This window comes from Alosa sapidissima, chromosome 6 (assembly GCF_018492685.1).
Source record: "Alosa sapidissima isolate fAloSap1 chromosome 6, fAloSap1.pri, whole genome shotgun sequence".
Taxonomy (NCBI): domain Eukaryota; kingdom Metazoa; phylum Chordata; class Actinopteri; order Clupeiformes; family Clupeidae; genus Alosa; species Alosa sapidissima.
The window spans coordinates 19,144,153-19,158,163 of record NC_055962.1 but is presented as its reverse complement, the minus strand read 5'-3'; the positions used below and the strand labels follow the sequence as shown (position 1 = coordinate 19,158,163).

Sequence of the window (14,011 nt, the reverse complement as noted above, 5' to 3'; positions counted from 1 at the left end):
TATATGACATGACAAATCACAGTTTTGAAAAGTAGTTTTATTTAAGAAAGTTGTTGGATCTGTCATCACAATTGGTCTGTGAGAACATTGCTGGAACGTTGTGGCAGCAGCATCAGCAGCTGGTTGCCATTCCGGTCAGGATGGAGAGAAGGCCAGAGACTGCAAATTTCGGGTTCAGTATCAGATCATCCAGAAGTTGCCTGCCTTTCTCCCGCGCTGCGTCGGAACACATGGACTTATTCCACAAGTTCACCAGAGTATTTCCTTTACGGGCAGAGCACAAGAAAAAGGTTCTTCGGTTGTTCGTAGAAACAAAAACAATAAAAACATTTTGGATAAGGTAAACTACTGGTGGAGAAGCACAGAAGTTCTACCAGGGCCTTTGGTTAGAGCATTGTAAGAAGTAGCACACAGAATTTATTTCACTTACTGTAAGATATTAAAGGTACAGTCAGCAACCCAAGCCCATAACATTTTTGTCACATTCAGCAAAAAACTCTGCTAGCTGCCCATTCCATGAATACACTATTAAGAAACCTGGTCGCTGTAGCCCATGGTCCAAAAACTGGAAACAAAAAAAGAGGGGGCAGCCTGTCCACCAAACAAAAGCAAAATGTTGTGTTGAGTTTCTCTGGGAATACTGAAGGGAGGGATGAACTTCTTTGGTGTTTTGTTTGATTTTTGGTTAAAAAAAATAATGTACGTTGTTTTGGAAAAAAGCATCTGCTGATAAATTTAAATATAAACATAAACAAATGTGACTTCCTGCGCAACTGACTCACTGACTGCACCTTTAAGCAAAATGTACTAGAATGTACTACCAATATAAAGATACACACACGGGCTGCTGCTGGAATTAATGCAATAGAAACATCTGTACAGTATAAACAGCACATTGCCGGTTCTGTTTATACTAACAGGATTCTGTTAGTCATCAGTTTCTTTCAACATAACACTTTATAATAGTGTTATCTATTGTAAATGATGACATTGTAAATAATTTATGAATGCATATAGAAACATCTTAGATGTTAAGTGATTCATTATTTTGTCACCTTTTCCGAGACGGAAAGTAGTCTAGGTTCTGTTGAGACTCTGATGCTTTAGTACGAACCCCTCCAATGTTCAACTTTGTACAGGACAGATCTAACTGCGTCTGTAAGATGTATGCACAGACTAATTGTCTGCTTATGGCCACATGTGATGCAACCCTAAAGGTATAAACGTTTGTTATGTTCTTACATGCCTTTTTCCACTGGTATGAATAAGTGGTCACCTTGTACACCCCTAAATAATACCAGTCTTTCACACACTAGCCATGAATCCCACAACCACACCCTCCAATAGTGTTTATAATGTTCCCAGAGTTAATGTCCCTCACCCAGTAGTTTGTTGACGCTGTTCATCCAGCTGAAGATGTAGAGCGCGTGGTTCTCCTCGGCGCTCAGGTCCGGGACGTTAGGAGGGCTGTCGGCATCGGTCAGCACTCGACTTGGCAGCGGGGTCATGAACCGCCTCGACTTCTCCATGTTGGACTGGAAGTACGCTGCGCTGACATAGTCGGCCGAGCTCACCCAGCTCACAGCGAAGGAAATTTCTGGTTTGGAATAGGACTTCTGCCTGTGGGTCAGCATTCATATGTCAGTTAAAGGTTAAAGGTCATGTTCAGGGGTGATGCTACAGAGACAGATGCATATAGAGGCTTTCTCATTTCAGTCCACCTCCAGCAGTTTTTAAACTCCAACCTTAACTTCTTACTGCAGTGGGTTATAATTGAGCATAGGGCCTGCATGAAGAGCCGTACTACAGTATAGTACAGTCATTCATTTCCTTTGTATTAGCCGCATTGTGTATAAGCCGCAAGACAGTGTTATACTGTATGTTAAGTTAAAAGAAACAAAACCGTATCAATATCCTTTTAACCGCCCCCGTGTATTAACCTCCTATCTGAAGAAATTTTGTAAAATCAATGTATAAGCTGTGGCTAATAGTTGGGAAATTACGGTAGTTTACCGCTCTGAGCAGCTTGTTGTGGCCTGCTGTAGAGAGGCTTGCTGTGCGGCCCACATGGTGCTCATGATCTGGTTCCTCTTCTCCATGTCTGTGGCTTCTGATTCACTCACCGCTTTCACTGTCTGAAGAAAGAGAGAAAAATATATGAGCATGAAGAACATATTCATTATTGTCTGTCTGTTTCATTGTTTTCTAGTTGATATCCTTTACCCTATACACATCTGTATTCAAACAAAACACAAACAGACATTTATATGGACCTTCATGGATTTTGGGTAAACTGTAAAAATACAGACTTTAAAAATTAAGAATATCACCACTGGTCTAATATTAATTGTAAAAGTACAGTTAGTGTGTCTCTTTTACTTTGAAAAAGGTTTCCCATTTGGACATCAAATCTGGATATTTAGCAAAGCAGTCCATAAAGTTGGTGCAATAGTCTTCGGCGCCCTCCGGGGGGCTCTGGACTGTAATCTTGATGTCTCCGTCTCCAATCAAACCTGTCTGTACGGCAGCCAAGAATGGAATGACAGACAGGTAGTAGTTCACACCTGTGTGGCATTGGAGTGCAAAGGCTATCATGAAAATGTGGTGTTTTTTGGTAAAATAATGATTCATGATTAAAGAGATCACTGATGGTTGGAAAAACATGGATCTAATGTATATGGATGCTATATATTTTCTATTTATGGTGAAACTTTAAATGACATACATGCCCACCAGCTCTTGGGAGAGATACACATTGGATCACCACTCTCTTGACCACAGGTACTAGCTGCTGTTGGGTCCACCAACCGACCTAGTAAAAAAAGAAATCATTGAAAATGTTCAGTGAATTCATACTTCCGGTCACCTACATTTCATATCTTGGGTCAACCTGTCAAGAGTACTTTCTTTAGCATTAGTTGCTCATCTTATTCCTATGCAGTGGTGTCCTGAGCCTGAGGGATCACCAACTATTTATGGACCCTTTCAAGAGAGTTCCATTATCAGCATCATAGTTGGCCCCACAAGACTTACTTTTTAGCATTCCATATGTTATTTTAATGCAGAGGAAGTAGATTGGGGCCCAAATAGAACGTTCAAGCATTGTAACACTAGCGTTGAACAAGCTGAGCGTTGAACTTGGTTCAACTTTCAAAAGCGCAACGCAAGCGTATTCAATTGTCAGTTTAGGCAAACTTTTTGTGTTACTTAGGAACTTATTATGGTCTGAGCGTTGAGGGTGGTGTGCGGGGTGGAGATGGCGTCGTCTTTAGACCTGTTGGCTTCAGGAGTGAATTCAAGGGGGGAGGAGGGGGGGGGGGGGGGGGGGGGGGTGAAGTTTGCAATGAAGTTTCCCCAAGCATCATCGGTGGTAGTCATTATGGTAGTCATTATGAACTAGGTTAAGCTTTAACAGAAGAGTCCATTCAGAAGTGTAAGATCTTACAAAAACAAAAGTATCAAAGCAAAAACAACACAAGGTCTTTGTCATTTTCCCCTCACACAGCCCATGATGAGTTAAAACCTGGCTGTGCACCTTCTGAAGCAGACACATAATGTATTACAATTCTGCGCTAACAGGGTATATCCTTAATGGTCTGCAGGGTATAACCTTAATGGTCTAATACACATATAATGTGTTGTAAGTGTACATTTTATTAGATTAGGTTATTTATTAGATACATTATGCTCATATAAAACATGATATATATTGCTACATGATGATATGTATTGCTACAATTGAAAGGACATAATGCATGTGGCTGACCTCTCCATGTGCCTGAATGACTGGATGTCCCTGATTGTCTGAAAGTGCTAGTCTTTGCACCAGTACCTGATTTCAGCTTCCAACCCAGTTGCAGCGGCAGCCCCCACAGCGGGCTGTCGTTCGGGCCGGGACCCATGCAGCCCATGTACTGGTTTGTGTGGTTCAGCATGAGTCGGTACATCCCCATGCGCTGCAAGTACTCCCAGGGGTTGATTGTGACCTCATCGGCGTCCACCGCGGGGAAGTCTTTGAGCTCCACCGGCGCCTTCTCCCACATGATGGGGTAGCCATTCTCGGTGACCACCGCTGCCTGGGCCACTGTGGCCAACAGGGCCAGAGCTGCAACCACTCCTGTCCAGGAAAGCCGCATGCTGAGAGAAAGGGCTTAGCACAAATGGCTGGACAGGGCCAGCAGGAGTTTTTGTAGCCAGTGGCTCTGCGAACATTGACCTCTGGCATGAAGGCTGCTGCTGCTGGTGACTTTGTGCAAATGAAGGAATGCAAAGGGGTCTGAGAAAAATGTGCCTGTGCCATGACAGTGTCTAGACAGTAAGTCTACGAACATTGACCTCTTGCATGAAGGCTGCTGCTGCTGATGGTGACTGTGCAAATAAAGAAATGGAATGGCCTGAGAAAATGTGCCGTGACAGTGACTGGAAAGTTACTCTGCGAACACTGACCTCTTGCATGAAGGCTGCTGCTGCTGACTTTGTGCAAATTAAGAAATATCAAAGTCCAGACCAATAATTCAATGAGAAAATACAGCTTCTTACAGGTTACTTTCAGTCACTTTGGTACATCAATATATTTAAATAAATAAAAAAAAACTTCCACATCTAGTAATGTCACGCACACCATAACAGCAATTTCTCATTCCTTTAAAATATTTGCCAAATCTTTTTGCATGTTTTGCATGTGAAAGGACATTCTGCAGTATAGGTATTCATTATAAAAGTAAATGTAAATTTTGTGTCAACCATAGGCTTCGATATTTAGTGACAGTATTTCATTGTCATTCCAATCATGTGATTCATGAGGATTGGTTTAATTTCTTCAAAAAATTAGTATAAACCTCATGCCAGGCCGATCTATGGTCTATTGGGCCCCCACCGTCGACTTCAAGGCTGCCATGAGGTCGATGGTGGGAGCCCAAAAGACCATCAAGCTGCCAGGCGAGCATGAGGGGAAATCCAAAACGATCATGGCTGGCAATGGACTTAACTTAACCAATTAGAGCAAGGCATTATGTGAATCCTGTAGGCAGAGCAGGAGAACCATTCTTAATGCCTTGCGCTGTCAATATCTTCTATAACAGAGGAATCTAAACATCCTGCTTCCCTAGGGGCAGCCCTTTTTACTGTAAACAATATCAACTGAAGCGTGCTTAGGTGCAGGGCTGGCGAAAGGCATGGGCAATCTGGGCTGGCAATGGACTGCCCAGGACGCCAAACCACGAAGGGCGCCACAGTGTGGCGAGCTACAATATTGAAAACATATTGATTGTCAAATAATGTCACAGACGGTTTATGCGGGAGCAAGTAATTCATTTTCAGTGATATTGGTTAAATAACAGTCATGAAAGAGACGTTCAAAGCCTAGAACTGCAGAATACAAAAAAAAGTGCACAGGTTGAAAAACTTTTCTCCCGCATATGAGGGTGCTGATCTTTAACCTGAATCACCAGGTTACTAGCAGTGGAACGTAGCAGAGGGGGCGACAATGTAATAAGGTAAAATCTGAATCTCACCATGTCACCGAATCAGTGGAGCCCTGAGCTCGTTTCCCTGCAATAAGACGGTTCTATCACGGGGTGATATGAGACAGCGACACCCGAAGTGCATTCCTAATGTCACGTTTAGATGCACACCGTCATTTTATAAAGCCCACCCAGGCGATTTTTGATTGGCCCGAATAAATCTGTGTCGGGCATAGAGATTTGTCAATGGACAAAGGGCGAATTTCCCGAACTCAAATTATTTGGGTAAATCTGGTCTGGGTTCCAGGCAAGTTGTAATCATTAAAAAAAACATCAACAAATGAGTTTTAGGCCAAATCCCCAAACATCCCTGCAAAAGTACCTTTAATCCATGGACTTTGAACTGTTTATCTTGTCATTACTTCACATACTTGTGATAGTGCTACCGTAGCACAAGCATGTCAATGAATGTTGAATGTCCACACTCTTCAGCTCTCAAGTAGGCCTAAACCCTGCAATTACATTACATTGTAGGGACCTTGCATATGAGATTTCCCTCCTAACCACAGCCCACTTGAATAATATCCTCTTTCACCAGCTAGTATTCCTGCCAGCCAGTCAGTGCAAGGATCAAGAGGAGCATTTTTGCTGTCTTCATGTACGGTATATTAGGAATCTGGTTACAAAATAGCTCTATTGACATCATCTCAAACAATCCTAAAGACCATTGTTATGATAAAGAACAGATGTGGTGATCATGTCATCGGTATGGCATTTTTTCTTAGTTTAATAGTTCTTAGTTTGTATGATTTAATTAATATATGAATAGTATAGTGCAGCTAGTGCAATAGTCTAGGCCTTGCAGGACTGTGATTACCTGGCATCTGTCTTCCTGCAAGTTGTGCCAAGTGTTTAGAGTGGGCCCCAGAGGATACAGAAGTTACACAGTGACCAGTTCTGCCCTGGCCAAGATCAGGGTCTGACTATCACGATAGGCCTCCACACCACTGTAGGAGGGATAGGAGAGAACTGCCATGTGACACATCAATAACATTACAGGCTATAGTGCGCTAATTTTAAGGTTGTGAACCACTTCCACCTAGGCTCATAAAAATATAACTTTTGAATCAAACTAATACAGTATATCAATAAAATCACTGAATGCCTTTTTAAACTTGTGATTGGTATTATGATTTAAAATGAGTAATTGGTGCTAAATTGGCAAATATTGAGCAATGTTTACACAAAGGTGTAGTAACACATTCAATGAGCCTTAATGATGCAATCAAGCAGCATGCACACATCAGGGACTGAGCCAGACTCGTTGTTGTATGTGTGGAACTATCAACAAACAATAGGCATGTTTCCTCTCAGCAGCAGGTGTAAGTAAACACCTGGTACCATGGTGTTTAGTGCCTCTGACAGCCTCTGTGCAGCTAATGAGTCCCACTGCTCAGGTATGTGTGAACAGGGCAGAGGGAGTTGGGCTTTCACTATAGAGGTGATAAACACATATGGTGTGTTGACTTAAAAACAACATAATGAGAGGTCCAGGCTCATCCATCTGTAATTGTGGTGTAGGAATTGAAGTAAATTACTCATTTAGACAGAAGCCATTTAAAGGCCTTAAAGCATAACTTTCGCCAAAATGCATCCTATAGGGTGTTTTTGTGAATGTACCTGACTTTAAAGGTTGTCCGTGTTGTCGTTTTCGGGTCAAATGGCCTTTTGAATGGAAATCGTAGGGGCACTAATATTTTGATAAATGATCGCGCCAAAATCGCTATTTTTATAACACTAAGAAGGCTCAACACAACATGAAACATTCATCGAAGTATCATCAATGTCTACACATGAACTTGAGCATTGAGAACATTGTGTACACAGAGTTAAACTGAACACTGATACTTTGATCAAAGTTCTCTGAGTGGCCCAGCTGACTGTCAAGCTGACTGGCCAGCTGATTGTTCAGCTGATCATCTTCTGCTCTTACACTGGTGGAGATAATTCAGAATGCCTTATTTAAGTTGCCTTGGCTTACTTACTGCCTGCCGCTTTCTTGGGGCAGCCGTGGCCTACTGGTTGGATGTTACAGCTCCTTAAGAAAACAGATTACCGGGGCCATGCACCCGTGTTTAAGACTGGGGAAAAGCCTTGGGCCAGCCCCGGTCCTTAATGGAAAAGAGCCATTGTGTAACCTGTTGATCCAATAGACAAGCACATCTGCGTCTGCATCTAGGAGAATATTGATATATTACAGACAGAGATAAAACCTGTAATATGTCAATATTATCCTCAGGACTTGTGTTTTCCTAGAAAACCAGAGGCCAATGTGTGTTCTTATTGTGGTTTTAAATATTAAGCTAAACACACCTGTTGTGTAATTCAAAAAATGTCTGTCTAGGAGCACTTCCTGGACTCAAATTTGTTTGTTTGAGGTGCTCTTTGGATAGGAAAATGTAGATGAGAAAAAAACAGGGGATTCCAAGGCACTCTCAATTATCAAAGGTTAAAAAGCCTTTATTTTATTGGCTTGGTTACATTTAAACCTTTGAAAAAATCTGATGCGTTTCGGCAAACAAGCCTTCATCAGGATGATCCCTCACCTTTTTAAACCAACGCTAACAGTAACATTATTGTACCTAGGTCCTTATTGATATTATAAAATTAACGTACCTGCAGTAAAAACCAAGCATGTCCGATAAACATCCTCAGATTTATTTCGGCTTCAAGAAGAAATGGGAATTACATTTCATGTGAACATCGTCCTATCCTTATTAGACGTTCTCTGCGGTAAACTACAGTCCTTGTAGGAAGCGTCCATTGTTTTTCCAACCCATTTTTAACTTCCAACAAAATTACGTCTCACTGCAACGATGCGCCATCTAGTGGACAAACGACTACTTACTGTATCGCCAATACTGAAAATGCAGCCGTGATGATGATGATGAATATTTGCCTTTCTTTTAATCCTACTGAATTTGTAATTATGTATTGGCCGTTCTAATACCGATATTATGTGCGTGGCTGTGTGTGTGTGCATGTGTATATGTGTGCACCGCCATCTACAGGCCAATGAGTGTACAGTCACTAAATGTACACATAACCTAATTTTTTTTGACCCCGCCATGGATGAAATTCTACGAAACGTGGCATACCCCCAGAGAATGCCAGGTCAATCATACACATAAAATTTGGTGCAGTTCTGAACATCTTAACTGAAGATAGGGGCGATTAAAGCAGAATAATATTGCATTTTCATTTTTTACCGGGGGAGTGCAAATCACAAATGAGTGATTATGGGCCAGGTTGATGTGGGCCCTTGAGACCAACATACCATAAAAGATTCTTCATCCTCAGTGCCACGGTTCTGGTAGTTATTTAGGAAAAACTGCTTTTTTTGCGGTTCGGGGGGCCCAGCACGGGGGGTGAGTGGCCCCCGGGGACGAAACAAAATTTTTCCGTAAAAGTCTAGTGGGGCTACATACCCACCAAATTTTATGTGCACCGGGGGGGGGGGATTAAAAAATTTGACAATCATTATATGACCGCTTCGCTAGCAGACAGCATTCCTCTCTGTTATGAGTCTGTGAATAACTCCTGTCCTAAGTACACATATCCAACTGTTATTCGTATGACTCTCTATATTTTCCTTGGGACTATAGTTATCATAACAGTGGTTGGTAACCTGCTGGTCATCATCACTGTGATCCATTTCAAACAGCTTCACACACCTACAAACTACCTTATTCTCTCCCTGGCTATGGCTGACTTGCTTTTGGGTGTTTTTTTGATGCCACCATGCATGGTGCACTCTGTGGAAACCTGATGGTATTTTGGTGATTTATATTGTAAGATTTACTTGAGCACTTATGTGATGCTTTGTAATGCTTCCATTTTTAATCTGTCTTTCATTGTTGTTGACAGGTATTACGCTATTTGCCACCCACTCAGTTATCAAACCACCATAACATCCTCCGTGACCGTGGTCATGATCTTTTTCAGCTGGAGTGTCCCTGCCCTTGTTGGATTTGGGATGATTTTCCTTGAGCTCAACATTATGGGTTATGAGGATTTTTACTACAACAATGTCTACTGCGAAGGAGCTTGCCTTTTTTTTCTGGGTGAACTAGCTGGGGCTTTGTCTTCCATTCTTTCGTTTTACACTCCAGGAGTCATAATGCTCAGCATATATGCAAAGATTTATGTCATTGCACAGAAACAAGCCCGGTCAATTCAGGACAGGCACAATACGAGTGGGACTTCTGGGAAAAATTCCTCAGGTGCCTCAAAAATGGAGAAAAAGGCTACAAGAACACTTGTAATTATCATGAGTGTATTTTTATTGCTCTGGCTGCCATTTTTTGTTTGTAACATAACTGATCCATTTATTGGTAATTCCATTCCACCTTTGGCATTTGACATGATTGGGTGGATAGGATTTTTCAATTCAACCTGTAACCCTATTGTATATGGACTGTTTTACAGCTGGTTTAGAAATGCATTCAAACTAATCTTGTTTGGTAATCTTGTTTCAGCCAAATTTGTCAAGCCTGAACTTGTTTTCTGAATGAAGGGCAGCTGTGGCTTAAAGCTTGGAGAAGCAGGTTTGTGATTGTGAGGCCAGCCACTGGTGTCATTCCCTGGACTGGCAGATTAAAATATGGGTGGACAGGGTGAACTCAGCACTCACAGCTGAGTTGCCCTTGAGCAAGGCACTTACAAGGCTACTGCTCCCCAGGGACTACTGCTGAAGTATCCACTTGCCCGTGTGTGTGTGTGTTCAGCGCTCATGGATGGGCTAAATGCAGAGTCTTAATCACCACCTCAAAAAAATAAATAAATAAATAAAAAAATACATTAAAAAAAATACATACACATTGAACACAACCATAACCCTGATTGACATACATTATATTTTGTTTGGCCCTTACATTTTCAGATGCATTAATACCATTTTTTTAAGACACTTTTGTGGTGCTTTTGATTGGTGGACGTTGTAAGAGGGTGAAAGAGTGGGAGGAAAAAGTGCTTCTCTGCATTTTTTACCTGACGCACATTATAAATGACAACCACCGTCTGCAGTGATGGGCTTTTGGAGTATTGCCTCCGCCAGGTAAGGTCACTATTGAAATGGTGTGCTTTCCTCTCATATCCCAGCTCCTCATTTTGAAAATAATACTATATATTGTGAATGATTTGAACACCTGGTCAAAGAAATGTTTATCATTGAACTCTGATCTGGTAATCATTTGTAATATTTCATAATTTGTAATAATCCCCTTATTGTCATGACAAGTTTTCATATAAGAATGTTTAAAACAAGTTTTTATAACAAACTTATCAATCTTTTTTAATCTAAATGTAAAATGCTTTAATATAAACCAACAGATATTCTTACTACTAAATAATTTGTGATGGTGATATTCAGTCATCTACAGTGATGGTCAAAAGTGTTGGCACCTAAATCTTTTTGAGCCCAATGAGCATCAAACCAGCTAATAGGTTAACTGAAATAACACCATGCCAATCTCTAGGTATAGTGAAGGGTATGTGATGATGTGGGGCTATTTTAATTCCAAATGCCAATGGAACTTTATCAGGATGCATAGTATCCTGGGTCCATGAAATAACTGGCCTTTAAAAATAAAAATCTGCCTGCCTCTATGGGAATTTAACAGGGATGCCAATTCTTATGACACCTGTATTTTAAGGAAGAATATTTATTTTATTTATGATACATTATTCATTCACAAAGAAAATTGATGTCCTTAAAGGTTTGATATTTCCTCATTTTTTTTACTTAAGGCATTAAGATCAATTTCCAAAAGATGACTTTATATTCCTCTTTTTAGTCAACTTCAGCACTTTTGACCATCACTGTATGTTTTGTCTCTGTTTAGGAAGAGAATAACTCTAAGATGGCACTGAGAAACACCTTGAATGAATCAGAAGTTGCAGACAACATTCCTCTCTGTTATGAGTCTGTGAATAACTCCTGTCCTAAGTACACATATCCAACTGTTATTCGTATGACTCTCTATATTTTCCTTGGGACTATAGCGATCATAACAGTGGTTGGTAACCTGCTGGTCATCATCACTGTGATCCATTTCAAACAGCTCCACACACCTACAAACTACCTTATTCTCTCCCTGGCTATGGCTGACCTGCTTGTGGGTGTCATTGTAATGCCCCCAAGTGTTGTACGAGTTGTTGAATCATGCTGGTATATGGGGGAATTATTCTGCAAAATTCATACAAGTACATCCATAATGTGTTGCATGGCATCAATTATAGGTCTTACCATGATATCTATTGACCGATACTATGCCATAAGTCAACCCTTACTGTATAAATCTAAGATAACCATTTCTGTTGTCGTAGTAATGGATACCCTCGGCTGGATTGTGTCAGCTATATTTGGTTTTGGGTTGGTCTTTCTAGAGTTAAATCTTTTAGGTATAAAGGAACTCTATAACAGTATTGTGTGTGAAGGTAGTTGCATTTTCTTAAACAGTTTAATTTCGAGTTCTTTGTCATCTGTTCTGTCTTTTTACATACCAGGTTTGATATTGGCCTTCATATATATTAAAATATTTGTTGTTGTACAGGGACAGTTAAGATCAATTAAGATAATAAATATAAATACAAGTGGTAAGCCATCAACTATTAAAAAAGAAAGGAAGGCCACCAAAACCCTAGCCATCATCATGGGTGTATTTATCACATCATGGATTCCTTTTTTTCTTATTTTTTCAATTGATCCACACTTTGGCTATAGAGTTCCAAATCTAGTATTAGAAATATTTGGTTGGCTGGGTTATTTAAACTCCACAGTTAATCCTTTGGTGTATGCCTATTTTTACAGTTGGTTCAGGCAAGCATTTCAGATCATTGTGTCAGGTACCATCTTTCAGCGGGAATCATCTAGAATCATATTGATATCAGACTGAAATACTTTGTGCTACATTCTTATTATTGTACATTCACTGTCACTGTCACAGAGTCAGCAGTGACTGCAAGCATTTAGGCTTAATGGCACAATTTCCAAACAGGTTTTAACACAGGTGAAGATACTTACAAGGCTGAGATATCACACAAAAGAAGTTAACTCAATATACTGTATGTAACTATGAAGAGAAGTTTTCATCTGTGATGTGGTTCATCTGTTCTACATCATGTTTGTTATGGAAAAAAATAAATATAAAGAACAACATATCAGGTTTAATCTAGAGTAAATGTGTGGCTGTTAAAAGCAACAATTGTACACCTTTAAATGTATGCTTTCTAGTTTTACTAGAACTTTACTTTACTTCTAACTAGTTTTGGTATCATCTTCAAATTAATTTTGATATGGTCATGTAAAGGTCAGGTGAACATGTGTCACTCCGACCAGCCATCCAGGATAGGCACCATACAGTTCTGTTTTCCAGGTAGGCAAAAATAGAATAAACCCTTTCACAGTACAACATTTCTCATTATCGCAAAAAAGATACCAGTTAATACTGGCATGTTAACAAGCTTCTACAGTAATAGTGCCAATAAGACCCCAGGTGGTGATTGGAAGGTTTTGAATGTCTTTTATTCTCTCATACTGTAAACTTCACATACTGTACTATTAAACACACAGTTTGTCTCAATACATCATAATTGTCATTTTCTGTGGATGCGGCTACTTATACATTTACATGTATACATTTATGCAGAGGAGATCTTAGCTAGGAATTACTACTGCGTTTGTCAGTAGCCTATTATTGCTAGAGGATAAGAGTGCCGACATTATAAGTACAAGTCAAAATGTGGTAGGAGGAGAAAATCGTAGAAGACAGAGGTAGAGGAGGGAAGTCCCTTCAGTAGGGCTGTAACATAAACCAACCTCACGATTCGGTTTGTATCACGATTTTTGACCCACGGTTCAATACGAACCTTGATTTTTTTATTTATTTATTTATTTTTGTTTGGGGGGAGGGGGGGTGGGGGGTTAGACATTTTATTAAATAACATTTTAATAGCCTACCTTACACCAGAGGATTAGAATATAATATATAGTATGATATATTGTGTATTATTATAAATATGTATTATTTTATATCCTGATATAAAAATATTTTACTGAATGTCTGAAATTTTGCCTATGACAGCACACATGCAGATTAACTTATAGCCTAGGCCTACTATTTTTATCACAACTCTACCTCTTTAATTCAGCTGTCTGGTTGAAGCCGGGAAATATTGTAAACAAAGTAGCATAGTTGGCTATCTTATCATAGTCTACCGATTGGACTGTTCAGTTTCCCCATGTGTGTTTAGTTTCAAGGTAATACTTGTTCTCCTTGGGACAGGCCCTTTTTGGAAACGTTTTGGTATTGAGATCATCAGTCAACTTGAATGCAAGAGTTTTACAAATATGTGCAGCATGCTAATGATGCTAAGCTGATTTAATAGTAATTTAGCTAGTCGTCTTCTATGCGTCCTTGCTTTCGAATGTGAATGTTTTATTTGGATTGTGTTGGCGGAGCGCGAGAGCGCGAGAGAGCGGGGCAAGG

At 40.2% G+C, this 14,011-nt stretch overlaps 2 protein-coding genes and 1 pseudogene across 3 annotated transcripts; 2 read left to right on the top strand and 1 right to left on the bottom strand.

The window, feature by feature from the left end:
• Nucleotides 1-19: 19 nt before the first annotated feature.
• On the bottom strand, nt 20-5,602 carry leg1.1 (liver-enriched gene 1, tandem duplicate 1). Of its 2 annotated transcripts, none has more exons than XM_042096190.1 (7): nt 5,514-5,602; nt 3,833-4,368; nt 2,726-2,812; nt 2,380-2,564; nt 2,014-2,135; nt 1,382-1,620; nt 20-264 (listed from the first exon to the last, which is right to left on the bottom strand). In XM_042096190.1, exons 2-7 carry the CDS (start codon nt 4,134-4,136, stop codon nt 113-115), a joined length of 1,089 nt encoding a protein of 362 aa, XP_041952124.1. In that variant the 5' UTR covers nt 4,137-4,368; nt 5,514-5,602; the 3' UTR covers nt 20-112. The 2 variants fall into 2 exon arrangements, with proteins under 2 accessions (XP_041952124.1, XP_041952125.1); XM_042096191.1 differs by having other exon boundaries at nt 3,833-4,117; nt 5,514-5,586.
• On the top strand, nt 4,857-10,032 carry LOC121711995 (annotated as a pseudogene).
• Nucleotides 10,033-11,383: 1,351 nt separating this feature from the next.
• Nucleotides 11,384-12,418, top strand: LOC121712140 (trace amine-associated receptor 1-like). The gene has a single exon (XM_042096196.1). It carries the CDS (start codon nt 11,384-11,386, stop codon nt 12,416-12,418), a length of 1,035 nt encoding a protein of 344 aa, XP_041952130.1.
• Nucleotides 12,419-14,011: the final 1,593 nt, after the last annotated feature.